The sequence below is a fragment of the Mesoplodon bidens genome, assembly GCF_964165515.1.
Source record: "Mesoplodon bidens genome assembly, chromosome: 8".
Classification (NCBI taxonomy): domain Eukaryota; kingdom Metazoa; phylum Chordata; class Mammalia; order Artiodactyla; family Ziphiidae; genus Mesoplodon; species Mesoplodon bidens.
The window spans coordinates 14,583,383-14,611,108 of NC_138165.1; the positions used below are offsets into that span (position 1 = coordinate 14,583,383).

The window sequence follows — 27,726 nt, forward strand, 5'->3', positions numbered from 1 at the left end:
CATCAGATTCAAAAAGTAAAGCAAATCTCAAGAGGAATAAACATAAAGAAACGTACATTGTTGTTAACTGCAAAATATCTAGGACAAAATAAGATCTAAAGCCTAGCAAAAAAGAAATTACATATTATCTTAATTATGATACTATCTAGTATCTCAGTGAGATAGAAGAACATTCAACAACATGGATTAATTGCACAGATAGTAAGTTGAGTGAAGGAACCAAATACAAGGGAGAATCCACTGTATACTTTCACTTATATGAAGTTCAAGAAAGCAAAACTAAATGATAGTATGAGGGTATAGAATGGGAAGGAACTTTCTGAGGTCCTAGGAACCCTCTATATCTTGATCTGAGCAGGCCAACAGATAGGTAGATAGATAGATAGATAGATAGATAGACAGTCAGAACAAGCTGTACACTTAAGAAAGATTCCTGTTAGTAAATATAGAAAAACTGATTGAATTATAAAATATCACCATTTCACCATATTAAATTAATTTATTTATTCAGACAAAGGTTATCAGTGTTTGATTCTATTAGTTGAAAGGATGGTGGGGGAGCTTAGAGTAGACGGGTCAGGTTCTCATCACCTGAACCCACTGATCTTGTCAGGCATTGGGTGCCTCCGGATTTGATGCAATAGAAATAAAATCACTAGCACTATCTATGTCATAGTTTTAATATTAAAAAGTAGAACTGGAGGGTATCCCTGGTGGCGCAGTGGTTGAGAGTCCGCCTGCTGATGCAGGGGACACGGGTTCGTGTCCCGGTCTGGGAGGATCCCACATGCCACGGAGCGGCTGGGCCTGTGAGCCATGGCCACTGAGCCTGTGTGTCCGGAGCCTGTGCTCCGCAACGGGAGAGGCCACAACAGTGAGAGGCCCGTGTACCGCAAAAAAAAAAAAAAAAAAAAGTAGAACTGGAATCTAATCAAACATGTAGAAGTAACATCCAGTTTACAGAAAATATGGAAGATAGAGGAACAAATAAAATTTTATCACAAAGAAACTAGCGAACTTCATTAGTTATCTATGGCCACATAACAAATTACCACAAACTTAGAGGCTTAAAAAATATTTATTATCTCAGAGTTTCTGTGGGTAAAGACTCAATGTGGCTTAGCTGGGTCCTCTGCTTAGGGTCTCACAAGGCTGAAATCAAGATGTTGACTGAGGCTCTTTTTAACATTAAAAAACTCATCTACTTGGAATTTATTTGGCTATACGTTATGATAAATGGGTCCAATTTAATGTTTTCTATATGGTCACCCAGTTTTCCTCAACCTATCTATTAACATTTTCCACCGGACAATAGTTTAGGCAGTTCTGATCAAGTTTACAGCTTGTCAGTTCTGTGCGTAAAATGAGTAAATAGTTTTTCTGAGTGAGACTTGAGTTCCTCCTGCTTTTAAAATTAGATATCTAGTTTATCTATTCAGATACCTTTTTTGAGCCTACTTCCCTGACTTTAGTTGATTTCTGGTATGGAAGAGGCTATTACTGCAAACACACAAGAGTGGAGTTCTTAATGGTAATAATAATTACCTTAGTGTGATGAAATTTGGGGTGATGTCATATTCTTTGGCATTTACTGAATTTATTGTTTTTTTTAAAAAAACTGAGCATGGCTTTTTGGCCAAAAGCACTTTAGTCTTTTTTAAAAAATTTTTTACTAGCGTTATTAGAAAAGTAAAACATTATGATTATGTTGGCAATGCTGTTGCTGCTGTGTCCACCTGCTTCCTTCTACTGAGATTTACGATAGAAGTTATTGCTTATGTTTCCAGAAAACATCATTGATGTTCAGAAGTATATTTAAAAATAATAGGCAACCATTTCACACCTACTAGGATGGCTATTAAAAAAAGACAATGGGAAAATAACAAGTATTGGTGAGAATTTGGAGAAATTGGAACCCTTGTGTATTATTGGTGAGAATATAAAATGGTGCAGTGGCTGTGGAAAAGTTTGGCAGTTCCTCAAAATCTAAGCATAGAATTTACCATATGACTCAGCAATTCCACTCTTAGGTATATATCCCAAAGAATTTAAGTCAGAGCCTCCAATAGATACTTTCACACCAATGGTCATTGCAACAACATTCGCAACAGACAAAAGGTGGAAACTACCTAAGTGTCCATCAAAAGATGACTAGATAAAAAAAATGTTGGAGAGAGACCTTCAAGATGGCGGAGGAGTAAGACGTGGGTACCTTCCTCCCCACAAGTACATCAGAAATGATTCTACACGTGGAACAACTCCTACAGAACACCTACTGAACGCTGGCAGAAGACCTCACACCTCCCAAAAGGCAAGAAACTCCCCACGTACCTGGGTAGGACAAAAGAAAAAAGAAACAACAGAGACAAAAGAATAGGGACGGGACCTGCACCTGTGGGAGGGAGCCGTGAAGGAGGAAAGGTCTCCACACACTAGGAGCCCCTTCGCGGGCAGAGACTGCGGGTGGCGGAGGGGGAAGCTTCGGAGCCGCGAAGGAGAGCGCAGCCACAGGGGTGCGGAGGGCAAAGCGGAGAGATTCCCGCAGAGAGGATCGGTGCCGACCGGCACTCACCAGCCCGAGAGGCTTGTCTGCTCGGCCGCCGGGGCGGGCGGGGCTGAGACCTGTGGCTCGGGTTTCGGGCTTCGGTCGGAGCGCAGGGAGAGGACTGGGGCTGGCGGCGTGAACACAGCCTGAAGGGGCTAGTGCGCCACAGCTAGCCGGCAGGGAGTCCGGGAACAAGTCTGGACCTGCCGAAGAGGCAAGAGGCCATTGTTTCGGGGTGCGCAAGGAAAGGGGATCCCTTCCCCACGCACCCACAGAAGGCGGAGCACCGCCTAAGCGAGCTCCAGAGACGGGCGCGAGCCACGGCTCTTAGCTCAGACCCCAGAGACGGGCGTGAGCTGCTAACGCTGCTGCCACTGCCACCAAGAAGCCTGTGTGCGAGCACAGGTCACTATCCACACCCACCCTAGGAGCCCGTGCAGCCCGCCACCGCCAGGGTCCTGTGATCCACCGACAAGTTCCCCGGGAGAACACACGGCATGCCTCAGGCTGTTGCAATGTCACACTGGCCTCTGCCACTCCAGGCTCAACCCACATTCCAATTATGACTACTGTACCCCTCCCTCTCCCTGCCCTGAGTGAGCAAGAGAGCCCTAATCAGCTGCTAATTTAACCCCCTCCTGTCTGGGCAGGGAACAGACTCCTGAGGGTGGCCTACATGCAGAGGCGGGGCCAAATCCAAAACTGAAACCCAGGAGTTGTGTGAGCAGAGAAGAGAAAGGGAAACTTCTCTGTGCAGACTCAGGAGCAGCGGATTATATCCCCACAATCAACTTCATAAACCTGCATCCGAAGAATACCTGAAAAGATAATGAATCATCCCAAAATTGAGGCAGTGGACGTTGGGAGCAACTGTAGACTTGGGGTTTGCTTTCTGCCTCTCATTGGTTTCTGGTTTTATGTTTACCTTAGTTTAGTTTTTAGTGTTTATTATCATTGGTGGATTTGTTTATTGGTTTGGTTGTCCTCTTTATGTTTAATTTTAATTTTTAAATTATTTTTTAAGTTTTTTTTTCCTTTTTCTCTTTTTGTGACCATGTACATGTATGCTTCTTTGTGTGATTTTGTCTGTTTAGGTTTGCTTTTACCATTTATCCTAGGGTTCCCTCTGGTTTTTTTTCTTCCTTTTCTTCTGAGCTGTGTGGCTGGCAGGGTCTTGGTGATCTGGCCAAGTATTGAGCCTGAGCCTCTGAGGTGGGAGTGCCAAGTCTACAACCTTCGACGACCAGAAACCTCCTGGCCCCACGTAATATCAATCAGCGAGAGCTCTCCCAGAGATATTTGGCTCAACGCTAAGACCCAGCTGTACCCAATGGTCAGCAAGCTCCAGTACTGGACACCCCATGGCAAACAACTAGCAAGACAGGAATACAACCCCACCCATTAGCAGAGAGGGCACTTAAAATTATACTGAGTTCACAGACACCCCAAAACACACCATCGGGTGTGGCCCTGCCCACCAGAAAGACAAGATCTAGCCCCGCCCACCAGAACACAGGCACCAGTCCCCTCCACCAGGAAGCCTACACAAGACACTGAATCAATCTCACCCACTGGAGGTGGACACCAAAAATAACAGGAACTATGAACATGCAGCCTTCAAAAAGGAGACCCCAAACACAGTAAGTTAAACAAAATGAGAAGACAGAAATATGCAACAGATGAAGGAGCAAGGTAAAAACCACAAGACGAAACAAATGAAGAGGAAATAGGCAGTCTACCTGAAAAAGAATTCAGAGTAATGATAGTAAAGATGATCCCAAATCTTGGAAATAGAATAGACAAACTGCAAGAAACATTTAACAAGGACCTAGAAGAACTAAAGATGAAACAAGCAACGATGAACAACACAATAAATGAAATTAAAAACACTCTAGATGGGATCAATAACAGAATAACTGAGGCAGAAGAATGGATAAGTGACCTGGAAGATAAAATAGTGGAAATAACTGCTGTAGAGCAGAATAAAGAAAAAAGAATGAAAAGAATTGAGGACAGTCTCAGAGAGCACTGGGACAACATTAAACACACCAGCATTTGAAATATAGGGGTCCCAGAAGAAGAAGAGAAAAAGAAAGGGACAGAGAAATATTTGAAGAGATTATGGTTGAAAACTTCTCTAACATGGGAAAGGAAATAGTCAATGAAGTCCAGGAACCACAGAGAGTCCCATACAGGATAAATCCAAGGAGAAACATGTCAAGGCACATATTAATCAAACTATCAAAAATTAAATACAAAGAGAAAATATTAAAAGCAGCAAGGGGAAAGCAACAAATAACATAGAAGGGAAACCCCATAAGGTTAACAGCTGATCTTTCAGCAGAAACTCTGCAAGCCAGAAGGAAGTGGCAGGACATATTTAAAGTGACAAAAGGGAAAAACCTACAACAAAGATTACTCTACCCAGCAAGGATCTCATTCAGATTTGATGGAGAAATTAAAACCTTTACAGACAAGCAAAAGTTAAGAGAATTCAGCATCACCAAACCAGCCTTACAACAGATGCTAAAGGAACTTCTCTAGGCAGGAAACACAGGAGAAGGAAAAGACAGACCAAAACAAACCCAAAACAAGTAAGAAAATGGTAATAGGAACATACATATGGATAATCACCTTAAATGTAGATGGATTAATTGTTCCAACCAAAAGACACAGACTCGCTGAATGGATAAAAGAACAAGATCCCTGGGCTTCCCTGGTGGCGCAGTGGTTAAGAGTCCGCCTGCCGATGCAGGGGACACCGGTTCGTGCCCAGGTCCGGGAGGATCCCACATGTCGGGAGCAGCTGGGCCTGTGAGCCATGGCCGCTGCGCCTGCGCATCCGGAGCCTGTGCTCTGCAACGGGAGAGGCCACAACAGTGAGAGGCCCTCGTAACGCAAAAAAAAAAAAAAAAAAAGACCCCTATATATGCTGTCTACAAGAGACCCAACTCAGACCTAGGGACACATACAGACTGAAAGTGAGGGGATGGATAAAGATATTCCACGCAAATGGAAATGAAAAGAAAGCTGGAGTAGCAATACTCATATCAGACAAAATAGACTTTAAAATAAACACTATTACAAGAGACAAAGAAGGACACTACATAACGATCAAGGGATCGATCCAAGAAGAAGATATAACAATTGTAAATATTTATGCACCCAACATAGGAGCACCTCAATACATACAGAAAATGCTAGCAGTCATAAAAGAGAAAATTAACAGTAACACAATAATGGTAGGGGACTTTCGACCCCACTTTCACCAATGGACAGATCATTCAAAATGAAAATAAATAAGGAAACACAAGCTTTAAAAGACACATTAGACCAGATAGACTTGATTGATATTTATAGGACATTCCATCCAAAAACAACAGAATACACTTTCTTCTCAAGTGCTCATGGAACATTCTCCAGGATAGACCATATCTTGGGCCACAAATCAAGCCTTGGTAAATTTAAGAATATTGAAATCGTATCAAGTATCTTTTCCGACCACAATGCTATGAGACTAGATATCAATTACAGGAAAAAAAAATTGTAAAAAATACAAACACATGGACACTAAACAATACGCTACCAAATAACCAAGAGATCACTGAAGAAATCAAAGAGGAAATAAAAAAATACCTGGAAACAAATGACAATGAAAACCCGGGGACCCAAAACCTATGGGATGCAGCAAAAGCAGTTCTAAGAGGGAGGTTTATAGCAATACAATCCTACCTCAAGAAACAAGGAAAATCTCAAATAAACAGCCTAACCTTACACCTAAAGCAATTAGAGAAAGAAGAAGAACAACAAAAAAACCCTCAAAGTTAGTAGAAGGAAAGAAATCATAAAGATCAAATGAGAATAAATGAAAAAGAAACGAAGGAAACAAGAGCAAAGATCAATAAAACTAAAAGCTGGTTCTTTGAGAAGATAAACAAAACTGATAAAGCATTAGCCAGACTCATCAAGAAAAAAAGGGAGAAGACTCAAATCAATAGAATGAGAAATGAAAAAGGAGAAGTAACAACTGACACTGCAGAAATACAAAGGATCATGAGAGATTACTACAAGCAACTCTATGCTAATAAAGTGGACAACCTGGAAGAAATGGACAAATTCTTAGAAATGCACAACCTTCCAATACTGAACCAGGAAGAAATAGAAAATATGAAAAGAAAATATGACAAGGACTAAAATAGAAACTGTGATTAAAAAATCTTACAACACACAAAAGCCCAGGACCAGATGGCTTCACAGGTGAATTCTATCAAACATTTAGAGAAGACGTAACACCTATCCTTCTCAAACTCTTCCAAAGTATAGCAGAGAGAGGAACACTCCCAAACTCATTCTACGAGGCCACCATCACACTGATACCAAAACCAAAGATGTCACAAAAAAAGAAAACTACAGGCCAATATCACTGATGAACATAGATGCAAAAATCCTCAACAAAATACTAGCAATCCAACAGCACATTAAAAGGATCATACACCATGATCAAGTGGGGTTTATCCCAGGAATGCAAGGATTCTTGAATATATGCAAATCAATCAATGTGATACACCATATTAACAAATTGAAGGATAAAAACCATATGATAATCTCAATAGATGCAGAAAAAGCTTTTGACAAAATTCAACACCTCTTTATGATAAAAACTCTCCAGGGCTTCCCTGGTGGCGCAGTGGTTGAGAGTCCGCCTGCCGATGCAGGGGACACGGGTTCGTGCCCCGGTCCGGGAAGATCCCACATGCCGCGGAGCGGCTGGGCCCGTGAGCCATGGCCGCTGAGCCTGCGCGTCCGGAGCCTGTGCTCCGCAACGGGAGAGGCCACCACAGTGAGAGGCCCGCGTACTGCAAAAAAAAAAAAAAAAAAAAAAAACTCTCCAGAAAGTGGGCATAGAGGGAACCTACCTCAACATAAGGAAGGCCTTATATGACAAACCCACAGCCAACGTGGTTCTCGATGGTGAAAAACTGAAACCATTTCCCCTAAGAACAGGAACATGACAAGGTTGCCCACTTTCACCACTATTATTCAACATAGTTTTGGAAGTTTTAGCCACGGCAATCAGAGAAGAAAAAAAAAAAAGGAATCCAAATTGGAAAAGAAGGAGTAAAACTGTCACTGTTTGCAAATGACATGATACTATACATAGAGAATCCTAAAGATGCTACCAGAAAACTACTAGAGCTAACCAATGAATCTGGTAAAGTAGCAGGATACAAAATTAATGCACAGAAATGTCTTTCATTCTTATACACTAACGATGAAAAATCTGAAAGAGAAATTAAGGAATCACTCCCATTTACAACTGCAACAAAAAGAATAAAATAGCTAGGAATAAACCTTCCTAAGGAGACAAAAGACCTGTATGCAGAAAACTATAAGACACTGATGAAAGAAATTAAAGATGATGCAGACAGATGGAGAGATATACCATGTTCTTGGATTGGAAGAATCAACATTGTGAAAATGACTATACTACCCACAGCAATCCACACATTCAATGCAATCCCTATCAAACTTCCAATGGCATTTTTCACAGAACTAGAACAAAAAATTTTACAATTTGTATGGAAACAGAAACGACCCAAATAGCCAAAGCAACCTTGAGAAAGAAAAACGGAGCTGGAGGAATCAGGCTCCCTGACTTCAGACTATACAACAAATCTACAGTAATCAAGACAGTATGGTACTGGCACAAAAACAAAAATATAGATCGATGGAACAGGATAGAAAGCCCAGAGAGAAACCCACACACATATGGTCACCTTATCTTTTTTTTTTTTTTTTTTTTTTTTTTTGCGGTACGCAGGCCTCTCACTGTTGTGGCCTCTCCCATTGCGGAGCACAGGCTCCGGATGCACAGGCTCAGCGGCCATGGCTCACGGGCCCAGCTGCTCGGCAGCATGTGGGATCTTCCCGGACCAGGGCATGAACCCTTGTCCCCTGCATCGGCAGGCGGACTCTCAACCACTGTGCCACCATGGAAGCCCATGGTCACCTTATCTTTGACAAAGGAGGCAAGAATATACAATGGAGAAAAGACAGCCTTTTCAATAAGTGGTGCTGAGTAAACTGGACAGCTACATGTAAAGAATGAAATTAGAACACTTCCTAACACCATACACAAAAATAAACTCAAAATGGATTAAAGACCTAAATGTAAGGCCAGACACTATAAAACTCTTAGAGGAACACATAGGCAGAACACTCTATGACATAAATCACAGCAAGATCCTTTTTGACCCACCTGCTAGAGAAATGGAAAGAAAAACAAAAATAAACAAATGGGACCGAATGAAACTTAAAAGCTTTTGCACAGCAAAGGAAACCATAAACAAGACAAAAAGACAACCCTCAGAATGGGAGAAAATATTTGCAAATGAAGCAACTGACAAAGGATTAATCTCCAGAATATACAAGCAGCTCATGCAGCTTAATACCAAAAAAACAAACAACCCAATCCAAAAATGGGCAGAAGACCTAAATAGACATTTCTCCAAAGAAGATATACAGATGGCCAACAAACACATGAAAGGATGCTCAACATCACTAATTAGTAGAGAAATGCAAAGAAAAACCAGAGTGAGGTATCACCTCACACTGGTCAGAATGGCCATCATCAAAAAATCTAGAAACAATAAATGCTGGAGAGGGTGTGGAGAAAAGGGAACCCTCTTGCACTGTTGGTGGGAATGTAAATTGATACAGCCACTATGGAGAACAGTATGGAAGTTCCTTAAAAAACTAACAATAGAATTACCATATGACCCAGCAATCCCACTACTAGGCATATACCCTGAGAAAACCATAATTCAAAAAGAGTCATGTACCACAATGTTCACTGCAGCTCTACTTACAATAGCCAGGACACGCAACAACCTAAGTGTCCACTGACAGATGAATGGATAAAGAATATGTGGCACATATATATAGTGGAATATTACTCTGCCATGAAAAGAAATGAAATTGAATTATTTGCAGTGAGGTGGATGGACCTAGAGTCTGTCATACAGAGTGAAGTAAGTCAGAAAGAGAAAAACAAATACCATATGCTGACACATACATATGGAATCTAAAAAAACAAAATGGTTGTGATGAACCTAGGGGCAGGACAAGAATAAAGATGCAGATGTAGAGAATGGACTTGAGGACATGGGGAGGGGGAAGGGTAAGCAGGGACGAAGTCAGAGAGTAACACTGACATATATACACTGGCAAATGTAAAATAGATAGCTAGTGGGAAGTAGCTGCCTAGCAGAGGGAGATCAGCTCAGTGCTTTGTGATCACCTAGAGGGGTGGGATATGGAGGGTGTGAGGGAGGTGCAAGAGGGAGGAGATATGGGGATATATGTATACATATAGCTGATTCTTTTTGTGCTACAGCAGAAACTAACACAACATTGTAAAGCAGTTATACTCCAATAAAGTTTTTTTTTTAAATGTCGTACAGTAGTCCCCCTTTATCTGCAGGCTATACCCTCCAAGAGCTCCAGTGGATGCCTGAAACCTCAAATCGTACTGAACTCTATATATACTATTTTTTCCTATACATACAGATGTACATACATACCTATGACAATGTTTAATTTGTAAATTAGGCACAGTGAGAGATTAATAACAACACTGATAAAATAGAACAGTTATGACAATATAGTGTAATAAAAGTTATGTGAATGTAGTCTCTCTCTAAATATCTTATTGTACAAATTTAATGCCTCTTTCATCTTAACTAAGCAGTTATCATGCACTGTGGCCATAACTTTTGCAGTCTGAGGTGGGACAGTGAAACTAGCACAAATTTCTTTTTCCTTCTTCACAGTTTATGGATAGAAGATTCTAAGTGTAGATCTTATTGACCTCAAAATACAATTTTTTTCTTTCCTTTCCTTATTAAGTTCAAAACTTTCACCTTTTCACTTAAAGGAAGCATTTTACAGCTTCTCTTTGGCATATCCAAATTGTCAGCATCACTACTCTTGTGCTTTGGGGCTGTTATTAAGTAAAATAAGGGTTGCATGAACACAAGCCCTGCGGTACCCAGTAGTCGATGTGATAACTGAGTTGCTACTAAGTGACTAAATGGACGGTATACAATGGGCAAAGGGATGATTCATGTCCCGGGCAGGATGGAATGAGATTTCAGCATACTACTCAGAACAGCATGCAATTTAAAGTTTATGAATTGCTTATTGCTGGAATCTTCTATTAACATTTTTGGACCACGTTGACTTTGGGTAACTGAAACCAAGGAAAGTGAAACCTTGCATAAAGGGGACTACTATATTTACATACAATGGAATATTACTGAGCCATAAAAAAGTAATGATGTTCTGACATATGCTACAATATGGATGAAGCTTGAAACATTATACTAAGTGACATGAGCCAGTCACAGAAGGACAAATATTGTGCAATTTCACTCATGTGAAATATCTAGAATAGGCAAATTCATAGAGGCAGAAAGTAGGTTAGTGATTAGCAGAGACTGGGGGGGAGGAGAAATGGGAGATAACTGCTTTACGGGTATCGAGTTTCTGTTTGGAGTGATGGAGTAGTTTTGGAAATGGACAGTGGTGAGGGTTGCACAACACTGTTAATGTAATTAATGCCACTGAATTGTACATTTAACTATGGCTAAAATGGCAAGTTTTGTTATATATATGCTGCCACAACAAAAAAAGAATAAGCAAAGGACTAGATTCATTCAGCATAAAAGTTTTCATACAGAAATAGTATTTGATTTTATATTGCTTCACAAACAGTGATGCATACAGGTATAGGTTGATACTCTTTAGTTTTTTCAAAATTTACGAAGACGTTCATCACGGCATCACTTATAATAGAAAAAAAAAAAAAACTGGGAGCAACCTAACATCCAACGACAGCCGAACAGTTAGACAAATTACGGTAATTAACTTTATGGGAAATTATACCGTCATTAAAATAATCATTATGTAGCAACGTAAAAACTGATTATGATATATTAAATAAAAAGGATATTTTGTATATTGTCATTGCAATTGTACTTTAGGTGGGAAAACAATAACTATTAGGCTAGGGTTGTGGGATTGAGTCATTTTAAAATATTGCCCCATGTTTTCTGTAATTTTGGTATATTTTATTAAAAATAAACCAGTAAATTGGACGGTGCGATCACGAGCTCACTGCTCCAGTGCGGAGACAGATGACCTCCCTTCGTTCAGCGGTCCCATTCGAGTTTCCACAGCTGACGTGTCTTGGTTTCAGGCCCCAGGGGCGGCTCTCTGCGGGCCCCGGAACAGCTTTGTGAGGGACCAGGATCCCAGCGAACGCTGCGTCTTGCTGGCGCTCTTCCAGTCCTAAATATCGCATGGGACATCCACCAAAACCCATCTGTTTACCTGAGAGGCAAACTTAACTGGGGGCCCTGTATTTGCACGGCCAAGCCTGAAGCTCGGCCTCTGCGCCCACCCACCTGCCACCGCACCCCACTCCTCGCCGCCGCCGCCTCTCCCAACGCGCTCCTCCCCCTCCTCCCCCCTCTCACCCCCTCCCGGAGCCCCGGCTCCACCCCGCCCCTGCCGAGCCCCGGTCCCCCGCACCCCAGTGGCTCTGGGCCGCGGAGCCGGCCCCCGCCTCCAGGCCCGGCGGGCGAGCGCGCAGGCGCGGAGGGCGGGCGCCGGCGGAATGGGGACTGCAGCGGCTGCAGCGGCGGCGGCCGGGGAGGGGGCGCGCAGCCCGAGCCCCGCCGCCGTGTCGCTCGGCCTGGGCGTGGCCGTGGTGTCGAGCCTGGTGAACGGGTCCACGTTCGTGCTGCAGAAGAAGGGCATCGTGCGCGCCAAGCGGCGAGGTAGGGCGGGCCGCGGCCCTGCTCGGGGTGGGGGCGGAGGCGTGGAGGGAGCAGCCGCCGGCCGTGGGGAGGGGAACCGCCGCGGGGGGCGGGGGGGTTCCGGTCGTCGCCGGAGTGGGGTCCGGAGACGGCGCGGGGCACCTCGGAGGGCCAGCTGCGCGGCGCGAGGCCCCCTAGACCACCCGCAGCGCAGGCGCGGACGCGGTCCTGTGCGCCAGAAGCGCCGCCACCGCGGCCGAGCCTAGTCCTCCAGCAGCTCCGGTGGCGGCCTGGGAATTAGCCGGTGCGCCCTGAGCGGTGGTAGTTGTGTCCCCGCCACGGTTTTTCTCCCTTCCCGGCGCTGGCGAAGCCTTCTTCAGTTTTATAAGGTTTCTCCAGCTGACTTCTTTCCTCCCTCCCAGACCCAATCGGTTTGCAGCCGTGCATCCCAGCGACCTGCCCTCTGGTTGGCGCCCAGGCGTCCCTGTCACCCGCACCCACCGGCTGCTAGGGAAAGCTTCCTGTTTGCAGTATCCCCCGAATGGTCGGAGCCCAGTGCCTGCTCAGAAGGAGCGACGGGCCTCCCGCCTTTGCTGTGACTCCAGCCTGGGGTGCACTTGGAGGGCAGGACCTGCTGACTTCTCGCCCTGCAGTGGCCACACCAGTGCAGAAGTTAAGAGCTGTGTGCTAGGCAGGCCGGTGTGGGACCTGCGGGCCAAGGAGGCGCTCGCTCTCAGGGTCGAGCGAGAGGTCTGACCTTTCCTGTGGCTTCTGTTCCTGGGGTCCTTGATTGAAGCATCTCTGGTTTAGATTGGACCCATCTGACTACAAGTGATCTTCAGTGTGAAGAACACTCAAGGAAGATTAAAACCACCAAAACTGGGCCAACTGAGTATTCCCTGGGTGGATAAGCCATCAAACACCACTGCTTATCAATGTGGAAAGTGTAAGATGTAGCAGAGTTCTTTGCCAGTGTTCTGTGCTAAGAGAGGCCCGAGACAGTTTACTGAACGCAAGATGTAGCATGCTTTGAAACTGAAACTGAACGTGTCCAGAAGGACTGAGAGAGTCTTGTGGTTGTTCTACAAGAATAGTGTTAGGGCTTCCCTGGTGGCGCAGTGGTTGAGAGTCTGCCTGCCGATGCAGGGGACGTGGGTTCGTGCCCCGGTCCGGGAAGATCCCACATGCCGCGGAGCGGCTGGGCCCGTGAGCCATGGCAGAATAGTGTTAGGAGCTCTCTGAGAAGGGGGAAACCGCCAGGTCACGGGTTTAAGAAGAAGTAAACTTATTTAATAGTTCGGATTCTATAACGCAAGTGAAACTCTTGAGTGCCCTGGATGATCAGCCAGGAGTGAGGAAAGAGATAAAGGGACCTACAATCTTGAGTGAAAATATAAAATCATAGATATTTGTTAAAGAATTCAACTTCGAAGTGAAAACATTGCAGTCTGTACATAAAATCTAAATAAAGCCAAGCGTGGTTTCCCTAGGATGCAGATGTATCTCTAAGGTAGCAAATGCACATCTGGCAGCACACTGTTCAGGGAGCACCTGTCAGTTTGAGGGGCTCCAGGGGTGGGTGACATGTTCGTCATGATTCAAAAATAAACAACACACGTGCCCTTGATAGGATAGGTACATGATCTCCAAAACCCATGACCCCAGTCTAACCATGAGCAAAACATCACACAAACCTGAATTCAGGAACAGCCTGCAAAGGACCTGACCAGTCCTCCTGTCAAGGTCGTAAAGTCTGACAGACTGTCTCAGCCAGGAGGAGCCTGAGGACACATGGCCATAAGACGTTAGGTAAAATCTAAGGAAACCTGAATCTAGACGTCAGTTAACAGAAAACAGTAACTATTGAGTAAAACTAAATATGTTATTTCAGCTCAGCTTATGTGTTCAAGGGAATTAGTGCCTAAGAAAATAAAAAACACAGCAACCTGAAAAAAAAAACATTATTCATGGTTTTATTTATACCTGCAGACTATGCCCTTAAATAAATGAGTGAAAATGTGGTATTTGCTGATTTCTTACTTCTCCAGTTACTACCCACCACTGCTAATTCAAGCTACCTGGCTTGCTCGTAATGGTGGAAGACCGACATATAGTCTTGTTTTGATAAATTTAGTTTTGATTTGTTCAACAGATGTTCACGAAACTCTTAGTATGTGCCAGGCACCGTTGTAGGTATTGAGGATGCATAGTTTTAGCATCTCCTCCCCCTGGAACCTTTTTGTACCTCTGCTAGTAAGCAGCATAGTTGGCCGTTGTGAAATGACTGAAATGGGGGAGATGGGAGGCAAGAGGGGGTGGCTAAAAACTGGGGAGTCAAGTTCTTGTGCTAAGGGAGACCTGATGGTCTTACACTGTAAAAAGCTGTCTCACTGAAAGTTTCAGCTTTCTTGCATTGCCATGCACCAGCGTTTCTTTCAGGTCTCAGCTTCAGGAGAGCCAAGTTCTGGTCACAGCCCTTCCTTTGTTGGGGAGGAGTTGGGGTGTCGCTTTCTCTGTTCCCAGTTTTCCCGCACTCTTGAGAGGACCTTCCCAATGAATGGAATGTCATTCATGGAATGGAATGGATAGGCTAGGAGCACCATCCACAACACAGGCTCAAGGTGAACTAACTGCCTCACTCTTGGTGTGGCTTTGAAAGACCCTGAAGATGGGAAGAGGGCAGGGGATACCTGGGGCCACAGGTCATTGATAGTATGTTTAGTGTTAGAGCCCACTTGAAGCAGCGCTTAGAAGAGAGAAACAAGGTGACCGTCAAGTCTGAAGATAATTTGTTGAAAGCCAGTTGCAACATTAGACTTCTGTGCGGGTGGATAGGTGAGGATGGCCTGGGAGCCTCTTAGCTGGGGGGGATGATGTCCTGCCCTCAGACAGACATTGTGGAGACAGCCTCAGGGAAGTCATAGAATTGCATAGATGAATGACTCTATGTAGAATGTCCTAGGCCAGGAAGAACCACGATCTTTTTAAAATCCCTTTCATCAAAACTGAGAGATACCACCTAACACACATTAGGATGGCTATTGTTTAAAAAAAAAAAAAGCAGAAAATAAGCATTGGTGAGGATGTTGAGAAATTTGAACCCTTGTGCACTGTTGGTGGGAATGTAAAATGGTGCAGCTGCTATGAAAAACAGCAGGGAGGTTCTTCAAAAAATTAAATGTAGAATTACCATATGACCCAGCAATTCCACTTCTGAGGATGTATATCCAGAAGAAATGAAAGCAGGGACTTGAACAGGTATTTGCACACCCATGTTCATAGCAGCATTATTCACAGTAGAGAAAATGTGGAACAAATTGTGGTATATACGTTCAAAGGAATATTCCTTAGTCTTAAAAAGGAAGGAAATTCTGACACATGCTACAGCATGGATGAGCCTTGAGGACATTATGCTAAGCGAAATAAATCAGTCACAAAAGGACAAACCTTGCATGATTCCACTCATATGAGGCACCTAGAATAGTCAGATTCACAGAGACGGAAAGTAGAATGGTGTTGCAGGGGGCTGTGAGGAGGTGGGGTGGGAAGTCAGTGTGTAATGGGCACAGAGTGTCTGTTTTGGAGGATGGGTTAGTTCTGGAGATGGACGGTGGTGATGATTGCACAACAAGGTGAATGTACTTAATGCCATGGAACTGTACACTTAAAAATGGTGAAAATGCTAAATATTATGATATATATTTTAACACCATAAAAAAAGTCCTTTTCAGGTTTCACAGTCTCCTTCCTGAGAGGAGTACAGCCTAGTGGTGTAGTCACACTGCTAAGATGCTCGGAATGAGTGAGTTGTCTCGTGAAAGTGGAACCTGGGATCCAAGCAGCCCACCTGCTAGGCTCAAGCCTTCTGTACTGATTTTGGAGGCCATGTGCTCTCTGGTCACGGAATGTACACGTTTTCTCCTCGCCTCTCTTGCCATTCCCAGGCACACACCTCGGTGCGTGTACCCCCAAACCCAGAGCTGAGACACACACGTTATCTTCACCCCTGCAGCCCTTTGTGTGGTTAGTTGCTCCAGCTTCTGTACACCCTCCAGACCCTGACGGATGGGGTCAGCTTCCTCTCCTGCCGTGTGACTTCTTGGTGCCTGTCTTTAGCCCCTTCCTGCCCCTGAAACCTGTGGTGTGATGGCTTGTTCACTTGTCTGTGCTCCCCCTGGATCCTGGCTCTTCAAGGCAGGGCACATGTCCCGTCCACTGGGAGGCATGTGGTGGACACTCAGTAATGCTCTCTAATTGGCTGTGAGTAACCCTGGAGTGGAGGGTAAAACCAAACCTCGTATTTTATTTCCGAGCTTTCTTCAAATTATTCAGAGCTGACCTCATTTACCTGTGGCCTCTGCTAAGTAACAGAATCCAGAGTTACTGCTAGATCTGAACATCTGTAACCCTGATATCTATCTAGCTCCAAGGGGAGATGGTTGATAAGGAACATGTGAGAATAGGGCGAGTGTTAAGAGCATTTGAATGGCTCCACAGCCTGTACATATCTGGTTTACTTGATAGTATTTCCATGAGAAGAGAAGATAAAGAAGGCTGCTGCTTACAGAAGACTTATGATGTCCCGGACTCATGCATCTGTCACGTTCCATGAGCTGGCTGGACTCAGATGGGCCCCGCTTCCTTGGGGTCTCCAGTGGGCTGCAGTCAGATGGTGGCTGGGGCTAGAGTCATCTGAGATGACTTCTTCCTCTCTTGTCTGGGATAGCTGAGACAGCAAGATGGTTCCTGAGCTACCTCCCCCCACCACCTCTTTTCATCCCTGCATATACTCTTTTTTTTTTTTTTTTTTTTTTTTCGGTACGCGGGCCTCTCACTGTTGTGGCCTCTCCCGTTGCGGAGCACAGGCTCCGGACGCGCAGGCTCAGCAGCCATGGCATGTGGGATCTTCCCGGACGGGGGCACGAACCCATGTCCCCTGCATCAGCAGGCGGACTCCCAACCACTGCGCCACCAGGGAAACCCCTTCCATGTACTCTCTTCACACGTGGCTCCCGTGGGCTTCCTTACACCGTAGTGGTCTCAGGGAAGTCAGACCCATTACATGGTGGATAGCTTCCCCTAGACCAAACCTTCCAAAGACTAAGGTGAACGCCGAATGGATCCCTGTGCCCTAGCCGTGGAGGTCTGGCAATACCACTTCTGCCACATTCTGTTGGTGTACTCAGGGCCAACCCAGGTCCACTGTGGGAGGGGATGGCATAGGGACATGGATCCCAGGAGGTGTGATACAGGAGAGGAGGTTGAGGCATGCACCTGATACAGGACTGGCGGCACCAGGATTTGAACCCAGCTTGGGTTGACTTTGAAGGTGGTTTTTCTCTGCTGCTCCTGGTGGGAAAGGTGAGGGGAAAGATATATAAATTCACCTATAGATAAGACTTTTCTGATGAGGGGCTTCACAGTCTATGTGGAAAAAGCTGGTACTCGGATACTGTTTTATTATAAATAAGTATAATAATACCCCAAACATTAAGTATTAATAATACCCTGAAACTAAGGCAAATAAGAATTTCTTATCATTTTCATGTGACAAATGTGGGAATAGATCACTAATATAAATTCCTACATGAAATACCTTTGGTGTTCATGAATTTCTGTTGGACAGAGTATATTTTTTCTTCAAAAATATTTATACATAAATAGTATAAAATATAACATAATTTATATTTCCAGCCCTTTAAGTCCTCAATGAGTAACCAACCAGTCCTTTTTTTTAAAAAAAAGGTAGCCATGAGCGGCTAAAAAAGACCACTTTTCAAGAAGAATATGCTCAATCCCACACTCCCTAACCCCACACTCCCTAATGTTTCTGGGCCAGAAACTGACCCCTTTTAGATATTGCCTGGATCAGCCAGGGAGGGTGGGCAGGCAGAGGGTTTACCTTGCATGTTCATGCCCAGTCAGAGCTCTTTGGTATGGTATGCTTACTCAGCAGAGTATATCATGAATTCCCAGAACCTGGGCATAGTCATGCTTTTAAAAGAGCATCTTGGGGCTTCCCTGGTGGCACAGTGGTTGAGAGTCCGCCTGCCGATGCAGGGGACACGGGTTCGTGCCCCAGTCCGGGAGGATCCCACATGCCGCGGAGCGGCTGGGTCCGTGAGCCATGGCCGCTGAGCCTGCGCGTCCAGAGCCTGTGCTCCGCAACGGGAGAGGCCGCGACAGTGAGAGGCCCGCGTACCGCAAAAAAAAAAAGAGCATCTTCTTCTTGGTTATAGAAATATGGTCATTGTTTAAAATCTGGTAAGTACATACAATTACGAATAGGAAAATAAAAAGCATTCGTCTCCTCACCTTCAGGTAACCACTGTTACAATTAGGGTGTATTTCTTCCTAGTCACATTCAATACTTATATTTCAAAATTGAATTTTAATGAATAAATCCTGTGTGCAAAAATTATATAACACATATGTAGGGTATAGGGAATAATAAAATAAACACCACCTATCAGACATTCCAAAAAAATTATATATATCTTTAAAATCTTAAAAAAACCCTTTTTACTATGGAAAATGTCAAACATATACATAGAGAAAATAGTGTAATAGACCCCCATATACCTATCCGCCAGCTTCAACAATCATTAGTCTGAGCCAATCTCATTTCATTTACACCCCAGTGCCACTCCTCTGCCTCCACCCCAGTGGAATTTTTGAGACAAATTCCAGGCAGAATACCATCTCATCTATGTATTTCAGTGAGCATCTCCTTGTTAAACATAACTGTAATACCTTTATTGCACCTAAAAATTAACAATAACTCTTTAATATTCTCACATACCTGGTCAGTGTTCAAATTTCCGTGATTATCTCATCAGTTTTCCCCAGTTTATCTTTTAGAACCAGGATCCAGTTTTGATCCATACATTGCTGTTGGGTGGTACACCTCTTCATCATGTACTTTGAAAACCGTGTGCCAGTTTATGTCCTGTGGTTGCTCTCAAGTCTGTCATCCCCATGCTGTTAAATATCCTTTGAAAAAATATTCAGTGGCTGCATGAATGTTACCATTCTCCTTTTGTAGGACATGAGTGTTTCCAGTTCCTTTGCTAGTATAATATGTTATATTGAGTATCTTTGCATATGAATGTTGGGGTAGCTCCCTCAAAATAGAGTTTTAAAAGTGGTGATGTTTCAATAAACTGTGTGTATGTGTATGTACAGTATAGTACGTGTGTGTATAGGAGTCATGACTGAGAGCTCACTTTCTTAGATTGTTCTGTTCACATCAACAGAGCCTGACAGTACAGGTATAAATGCCTGACATCTACCTGTCGTGCAAACAGGAATTGGCCACTTTGGCTTCTCTGTACTCAGGGTGAGTGGGGGCAGCCCTGGTTTCAGAGAAAGGGAGAGGGAAAATGCTGCACTAAAGGTGAGGAGGAAGAGAACACTTTTCAAGGGCAGACACCGTGCCTCGCGAGTCTTTATAAGTCTTTGTATTCACCAAGGAACGTGATGCTTCCAGTAAACATTTGATAGAGAGCTTCCCTGGAGGGAGTATGTGTTAATATATACTGGACTTATTCCCTGTGAAACAACGAATGTCATTTCCCACAGAAACTGTGAGAAACTGTCACACTGGTTATTGCATTATGGTCAGCATTGTGTGGGCTAACCTAGAAGTTTAGCTATTGTTTATAAACTATTTTTTCTTTTTAAATATTGGAGTATAATTACATATAGTCAGCTACGTAGATCTTAAGGGTCAGTTTGGTGAGTTTTTTTTTTTTTTTTACAAGAATGATTTTTTAAAATATTGATTTATTTTTATTTATTTATTTTATTATTTATCTTATTTTTGGCTGCATCGGGTCTTAGTTGCCGCACACCAGATCTTCGTTGCGGTGTGTGGGGCTTCTCTTTAGTTGTGGCGTGAGGGTTTTCTCTCTCTAGTTATAGCGCACAGGCTCCAGAGCACGTGGGCTCTGTAGTTTGCATCACGCAGGCTCTCCAGTTGAGGTGCGCTGGCTCAGTAGCTGTGGCGTGAGGCCGTAGTTGCCCTGCGGCATGTGGGATCTTAGTTCCCTGACCGGGGATTGAGCCTGCGTCCGTGGCCTTGGGAGGCAGATTCTTTACCACTGGACCACTGGGAAAGTCCCAGTTTGGTGAGTTTTGACAAATAAATATACCTGTGTAAACAACACCTCGGTAAAGAAGTTGATTATTGCCGTCACCCTAGAAAGTTCTCTCGTGTTCTTTTTCATCCTGTCCTCCCTACACCAGAGGGTCTGCTCTCCTAGTATCCATCTGCATAGACTGAATTAGTTTTGCCTGTTCTTGAACTTCATATAAATGGAGTCATACAGTATGTATTCTCTTATGTCTACTCTTCTTTCTTTCTTTCATCATGGTTTGAATATTCATCGTGATATGTGTATCGGTCATACTTATATTGCTAAGTAGTGTTCCATTGTTTGAATATACCACAATTTGCTTATCTATTCTGAAAATTTGGTTGTTTCCAAATTTTTGCTGTTTGAGGAAAGCTGCAATGACAGTTCTTACATAATTCTTTTTTGACTTAAAGTCTTCTTATCTTTGGGGTAAATACCTTGGAGCATTGCTGGATCATGCAGTGCTGGATCATGGAGTAGGTATATAATTAAATTTTAAGAAACTGCTGAGCACTTTCTAACTACAGTTGTACCATTTTACCCTCCCATCAGCAATGAATGAGAGTTCCAGGTGCTCCACATTCTCTCCAACATTTGGTGTTGTCATCTGTTTAATTTTAGCCATTCTGGTGAGTGTACAGTGGTATCTCATTGTGATTTTAATTTACATTCCCCTGATACCTAATGATATTGAGCATCTTTTGATGAGTTTATTGGCCATTTGTATACACTCTTTTTGAGGTGTCTTTTCAAGACTTTTGCCTGTATTTTACTGGATTGTATTGTGCATTATATATAACATGTATGTATAATCTGGATACAAGTCCTTTGGCAGATTTAGGAATTGCAATATTTTCTCTGAGGCTTGTCTTTTCATTTTCTTAATGTTTCCTCTTGAAGAGCAGACATTTTTAATTTTGATGAAGTCTAACTTATCAGTTTTTTCCTTCTACATGGTTAGTACTTTTTGATTTCTGCCAAAAAAAAGTCTTTGTTTCTCCTCAGGTCACAATGGCATCCTCCTGTGTTTTCCTCTAGGAGTTTTATAGCTTTAGCTTTTACCTTTAGGTCTGTAAGCCATCTTGAGTTAATTTTTGTATATGAGTGAGGTATGAATCAAGGTTCAGTAGTTTCCCTACTGGTATCCATTTGGTTCAGCATCACTTGTTGAGTGAATTTCCCTATTGAATTATACTGTTGCTTTAGTCCATGATCTGACTGTACATGTGTGAGTCTATTTCTGAACTCTATTCTGTTTTATTGTGTATGTCTATCCTTACGCCAGTCTGTATTGATTATGTAGTTTTATAATCTTAAAATCAGATAGCATGTCATACAGTTTTGTTCTTCTTTTTCAAGATTGCCCAACTATTTCTTTGGGAAAATAAGTTCTGCATATCTAATAACCAACATACAAAAGAACTTCAAGTACTAAATCCATTCATAAATTGGTGAATACCAAGTGCTCAAATTGAGTCTAATTAATGCCCTCATCTAGCTGTGTTGGTGTCAGGAAAGAAATTTTCTTGATAGTCCTTTTTTAAGAGCTCTGTAAAAACTATGTAGCATCTTTTTACACATTTTTTTAAAGTTAAGGCATTAATTAATTCGTAAAGGACTTAGTGATCCACTCTTGCTTTGCTGATAGGAGCAGCTCTGTTGTTGCTGTCCAGAGCACACACGAGTGGAAGCAGTTTTGCTGTGGTAGAATCAGAAAGTAAATAAACTAGATGACTGCCTGTATTTTTGTGCTAGAAAGTCATATTTTAAGGACATTTCTGATACACATTTAAACCTAAATGGAAGGTTTTAAAAGCCACGAGTCCATGATTGGACAACATCAGTGCCAATTGATATTATCATCCTGACAAGTCTCTTTTGTATTTGCACAACACTTCTTTGTCTTGTAGTTCAGCTGTTATAAACAACCGTTCAACTCTCAGTTAGCATCCAAGGTTTCCAGTATGAGGGGGAGAAAAATTCTAGACTTTAGGTATTGCTACCTTTGCAACCCACACCTAGGAGTGGAGGGGAGGAGGCATGAGTATAGTCAAATAAACAAACAGAAAACCAGTGTTCTACAATTCTGAGGTTCCTTGTTCTTGCTAAGGCCAGGGCCAGAGAACTTGAAAAGTCCCAGCTGGGAAGAGGATGAGCATGGCCGTAGGCTTGAACAGGTGCCTCCTGAGGGTGTCAGGGGAGTAACTTTAGGATTTTTAGGGACAGTGATGAAGGTAAAGCTGTGAAGAAACCAAGTCATTTTAGGACGTAAGAAAATAATATCTATGACAGGGCCAATGGCTAACATGGAATGCAGGTTCCTCGGAATTCCTGGCTGCAGGAGGATGGAACCTGGGGCAGCCAGCTCAGTGAGGATGCTAGGCACAGGTGGATGGGCAAGAAGAGCCATGGGCTACTTCCGTGGGCACTGGGGATCTTGCTGAACTGGAGCCCTTGGGGGCCATGGGGAGCAGCATCACTTTGATCTACAGTTAGGGGTGTGGGGCAAGTATCCCGACAGAAAATCTTAACTTACTTAATGTCCATGGAAGCAGAAAAAATTTGCCTAATATTGGCTTAAAAGGTGAGAGTAGAGTGATCGCAATACCTTTGGGTTTCAGCAAACACAAGCTCCTCCTGGGGAGTATGAGTGGGAGGACCCTAGACACTTGGAACTAACCTGTACCCTTTGACTAAAGGGAGACCAAAGGCTTGTTATAACTTCTCTAGCCTTGGATACGTGTTATCCCAGGTTCTTCCCCATTTTAGTGACAGAGTCCATTTCAGACTATCAAAAGCACATGCTGTATGGTAGTTAATGGTGTGGGGAAAACTATAGCAGTGAGAGAGGAGAGCCTCAGTGGGTCCCATTGTGCTGGCATCCTTGGACAAGCTTTCACTGCAGGAGTGTTGCCCACATTCTAGCTGCTGCTGTAGCAGTGATCCCATGACTTCGTAAGCACTCATGACAAAACTGTATTTATCACAGTAAAAGGAATTGGCCTTTCCCTGCCCCCAGCATAGACCCCCAACAGAAAAGATTGTGACTGATTCCTTGATCTCAGAGTCCCTAAAATCTTTTGAATATTATATATAGAATTTTGAAAAGCTGTTGAGTAAATTATTGTGTGCATCTGCTATAAAAACAAGCTTCAAGATCTAGAATGAAATGTGTTCACAGTTATTTTAAATAATAAGCAAGAATATTTACTTACACACAAAAGAGAGCAGGAGTGGCCATGCTAGTATGAAACAGAACAGACTTTAAGGCAAAAATTGTTACTGTAAAAAAAAAAAAAAATCATGTTTGGGCTTCCCTGGTGGCGCAGTGGTTGAGAGTCCGCCTGCCGATGCAGGGGACATGGGTTCGTGCCCCGGTCCGGGAAGATCCCACATGCCGCCGAGCGGCTGGGCCCGTGAGCCATGGCCGCTGAGCCTGCGCATCCGGAGCCTGTGCTCCGCAGCAGGAGAGACCACCAACAGAGAGAGGCCCGCGTACAGGAAAAAAAAAAAATTGTTACCGTAGCCAAAGGACATTTATTTTTGGCTGCATTGTGTCTTCGTTGCTGCGCACGGGCTTTCTTTAGTTGTGGAGAGCGGGAGCCAGTCCTCGTTGCGGTGCACGGGCTTCTCATTGCTGTGGCTTCTCTTGTTGCGGAGCACGGGCTCTAGGCACGCGGGCTTCAGTAGTTGTGGCTCGTGGGCTCTAGAGCGCAAGCTCAGTAGTTGTGGCACACGGGCTTAGTTGTGCTAAGAGCTTTGTTATTTATTTGTTATTTGTTAGCTTTGTGCTAAAGAGCTGTTCCTGTTCTCAGAGGTATTGCACTAGGGAAGCCCAAGAAGGACATTTTATAACAATGAAAAGGTCTACTGTAAATCTATACTTGATTTCCTTTGTTTTCTAAGCTTCTTTAGGGTATAAAATAACAAAGTTTACATTACCTTTATTATAAGTTACAACAATATATTGTTGGGTTTGTAACATAAAAAATGTAACATATATAACAATAATTAAATAAAGACCACTGATCTGTTCTTTGTATGTATAAATTTGGTTTTGTTGAAAAAATTTTTAATTGAAATATAGTTGATTTGCAATATTAGTTTCAGGTGTTCAGCAAAGTGATTCAGTTATTTATATGTATTTTTTCAGATTATTTTCTATTATAGGTTACTACAAGATACTGAATATTGTTCTCTGTGTTATACAGTAAATTCTTGTTGCTTTTCTATTTTATATATAGTAATGTGTATCTGTTAACCCCATAGTCCTTATTTACCTGCCCCTCCCTTTCCCCTTTGGTAACCATAATTTTGCTTTCTGTGTCTGTGAGTCTGTTTCTGTTTTGTATATAGATTCATTTGCATTATTTTTAGAGTCCACATGTAAGTGATATCATATAATGTTTGTTTTTGACTTAACTTCACTTAGTATGATATTCTCTAGGTCTATCCACATTGCTACAGATGGCAATATTTCATTCTTTTTAATGGCTGAGTAATGTTCCATTTTGTGTGTGTGTGTGTGTGTGTGTGTGTACACACACACACACACACACACCCCACATCTTCTTTATCTGTTCATCTGTCGATAGACACTCAGGTTGCTTCCGTGTCTTGGTTATTGTAAATCGTGCTGCTGTGAACATCAGGCTGCATGTATCCTTTCAGATTAGAGTTTTCATCTTTTCCCAATATATAACCAAGAGTGGGATTGCTGGATCATATGATAGCTCTATTTTTAGTTCTTTAAGGAACCTCCATACTGTTTTCCATAGTGGCTGCACCAATTTATATCCCTACCAACGGTGTAGGAGAGTTCCCTTTTCTCCACACCCTCTCCAGTATTTATTATTTGTATACTTTTTGATGATAGCCATTCTGACAGGTGTGAGGCGATACCTCATTGTGGTTTTGATTTGCATTTCTCTAATAATTAGCAATGTTGAGCATCTTTTCATCTGTCTGTTGGCCACCTTTATGTCCTCTTTGGAGAAATGTCTATTTAGATCTTCTGCCCATTTTTTGATTGGGTTGTTTGCTTTTTTGATACTGAGTTGTATAAGCTGTTTATATATTTTGGAAATTAAGCCCTTGTTGGTTGTGTCATTTGCAAATATTTTCTCCCATTCCGTAGGTGGTCTTTTTGTTTTGTTGATGGTTTCCTTTGCTGTGCAAAAGTTTTTAAGTTTGATTAGGTACCATTTGTTTATTTTTGCTTTTTTTTTTTTTTTTTTCGGTATGTGGGCCTCTCACTGTTGTGGCCTGTCCCGTTGTGGAGCACCGGCTCTGGACGCGCCGGCTCAACGGCCATGGCTCACGGGCCTAGCCGCTCCGTGGCATGTGGGATCTTCCCGGACCGGGGCATGAACCCGTGTCCCGTGCATCGGCAGGCAGACTCTCAACCACTGCGCCACCAGGGAATCCCTATTTTTGCTTTTATTTCTTTTGCCTTGGGAGTCTGATCTAAGAAACTATTGCTACAATTTATGTCAGAGAATGTTTTGCCTATGTCCTCTTTTAGGAGTTTTATGGTGTCATGTCTTATATGTAGGTCTTTATGCCATTTTGAGTTTATGTTTGAACATGGTGTGAGGGAGTGTTTTAATTTCATTGATTTAGGTGACGCTGTCCAGCTTTCCCAACACCACTTGCTGAAGAGAATGTCTTCTCCACTGTATATTCTTGCCTCCTTTGTTGAAGATTAATTGACCATAGGTATATAGGTTTATTTCTGGGCTGTCTATCCTGTTCCATTGATCTGTCTGTTTTTGTGCCAGTACCATGCAGTCTTAATTACCATAGCTTTGTAGTATTGTCTGAAGTCTGGGAGGATTATGCATCCAGCTTAGTTCTTTTTCTTCAGGATTGCTTTGACAATTCTGTGTCTTTTTTTTTTTTTTCAGATTCCACATGTAAGGAAAAGACATGCTCTAAAATAGCCACAGTGTGATTAGCACGTTTGGGAAATTGAACAAGGATTCTGTACTAATAGTTGATCATTGTTCTGCAGTGTTCACTGCAGGGCATTCTTCAGCTCAGCTCTACTTCCTGACATGTAGGACATCGTGGGCCACTTTTGTATCAGACACACTCAGAGGGACATGGGACAGGAGCCACAGCCAGTGTCAGGCCCTCTCTTGGAGCCTGGTAGCAGAGGCAGAGCCTGCTTTAGGGGCCCAGAGGCAGAACTGCAGCAGACGGTGCCACAGCTGCCCAGCCTTACAAGCCTCATGCCCTCCAGTATAAAGTCATAGAGGCAGGACTCCCAGGCCCTGAAAGAGCTGTTCCTATTCTCCGAGTATTGCACTCGGGGAGCCCAACCTCCAGTCAGATGCCATTTGCCCATCAGAGGTCATTTTTACCTTAAGTGCTGTCCTCTGGCCACATGGCTGTTCGCTTTGTAGTCGCGTTCTCATGCAGAAAGTGAAGGGGTTTTGTTACTCAGTTATCTACAACAATCCATGTTGAAGTTTTGCCAGTTGCCCCAATGCTGTCCTTTCTAGCAACCTTTTTTTCCATCTAACATCATGTGTTTAGTCACATCTCTTTAGTTTCCTGTCATCTGCAACAGTACCTCAGCCTTTGTCTTTCGTGACCTTGCCGATTTTGAAGCATACAGGCCAGCTGATATGTGCACCATTTCACAATTTCCTCCTGATTAGATTCAGGTGATGCACTCTGGCAGGAGCACTGCAGATGTGATGTTGTGCCTTTCTCAGCGCGCCCTCAGGAGGCACAGGATTTGGTTTGTCCCACTGCTGATGGTGTTGACGTTGACCACTTAGTTAAGGTGATGTCCGTCAGGGTCTTAGAGTACTGTAAAGATAACTTTTTCTCTTTGTGATTAATAAAGAAGTTGGTGGAGGGCTTCCCTGGTGGCGCAGTGGTTGAGAGTCCACCTGCCGATGCAGGGGACGCGGATTTGTGCCCCGGTCCGGGAGGATCCCACATGCCGCGGAGCGGCTGGGCCCGTGAGCCATGGCCGCTGGGCTTGCACGTCCGGAGCCTGTGCTCCGCAACGGGAGAGGCCACAACAGTGAGAGGCTCGTGTACCGCAAAAAAAAAAAAGCGATGTCACAGAGGTTCTACATTATGAACCTGTTTAAGTAGCAAGTCACAGAACCCTGTACTAGAAAAATTATCATATAAATGGGTTTCAGCAAATGCATGAGAGAATTGGACTTGGAAGATCAAATCTCATTTGAAATCAACATATAAA

General features: G+C 43.3%; 1 protein-coding gene across 2 annotated transcripts in view; it reads left to right on the forward strand.

Annotated features, from left to right (window-relative positions):
* The first annotated feature begins 12,155 nt into the window (after positions 1-12,155).
* Positions 12,156-27,726, forward strand: part of NIPA1 (NIPA magnesium transporter 1) — a 40,401-nt gene continuing 24,830 nt past the window's right edge. For both annotated transcript variants that reach the window (XM_081242029.1, XM_081242028.1), the window contains exon 1: positions 12,156-12,387. In XM_081242029.1, the coding sequence (XP_081098155.1) occupies positions 12,225-12,387 (163 nt within the window). In that variant the 5' untranslated portion in view covers positions 12,156-12,224. The remainder of the gene's footprint in view (positions 12,388-27,726) is intronic.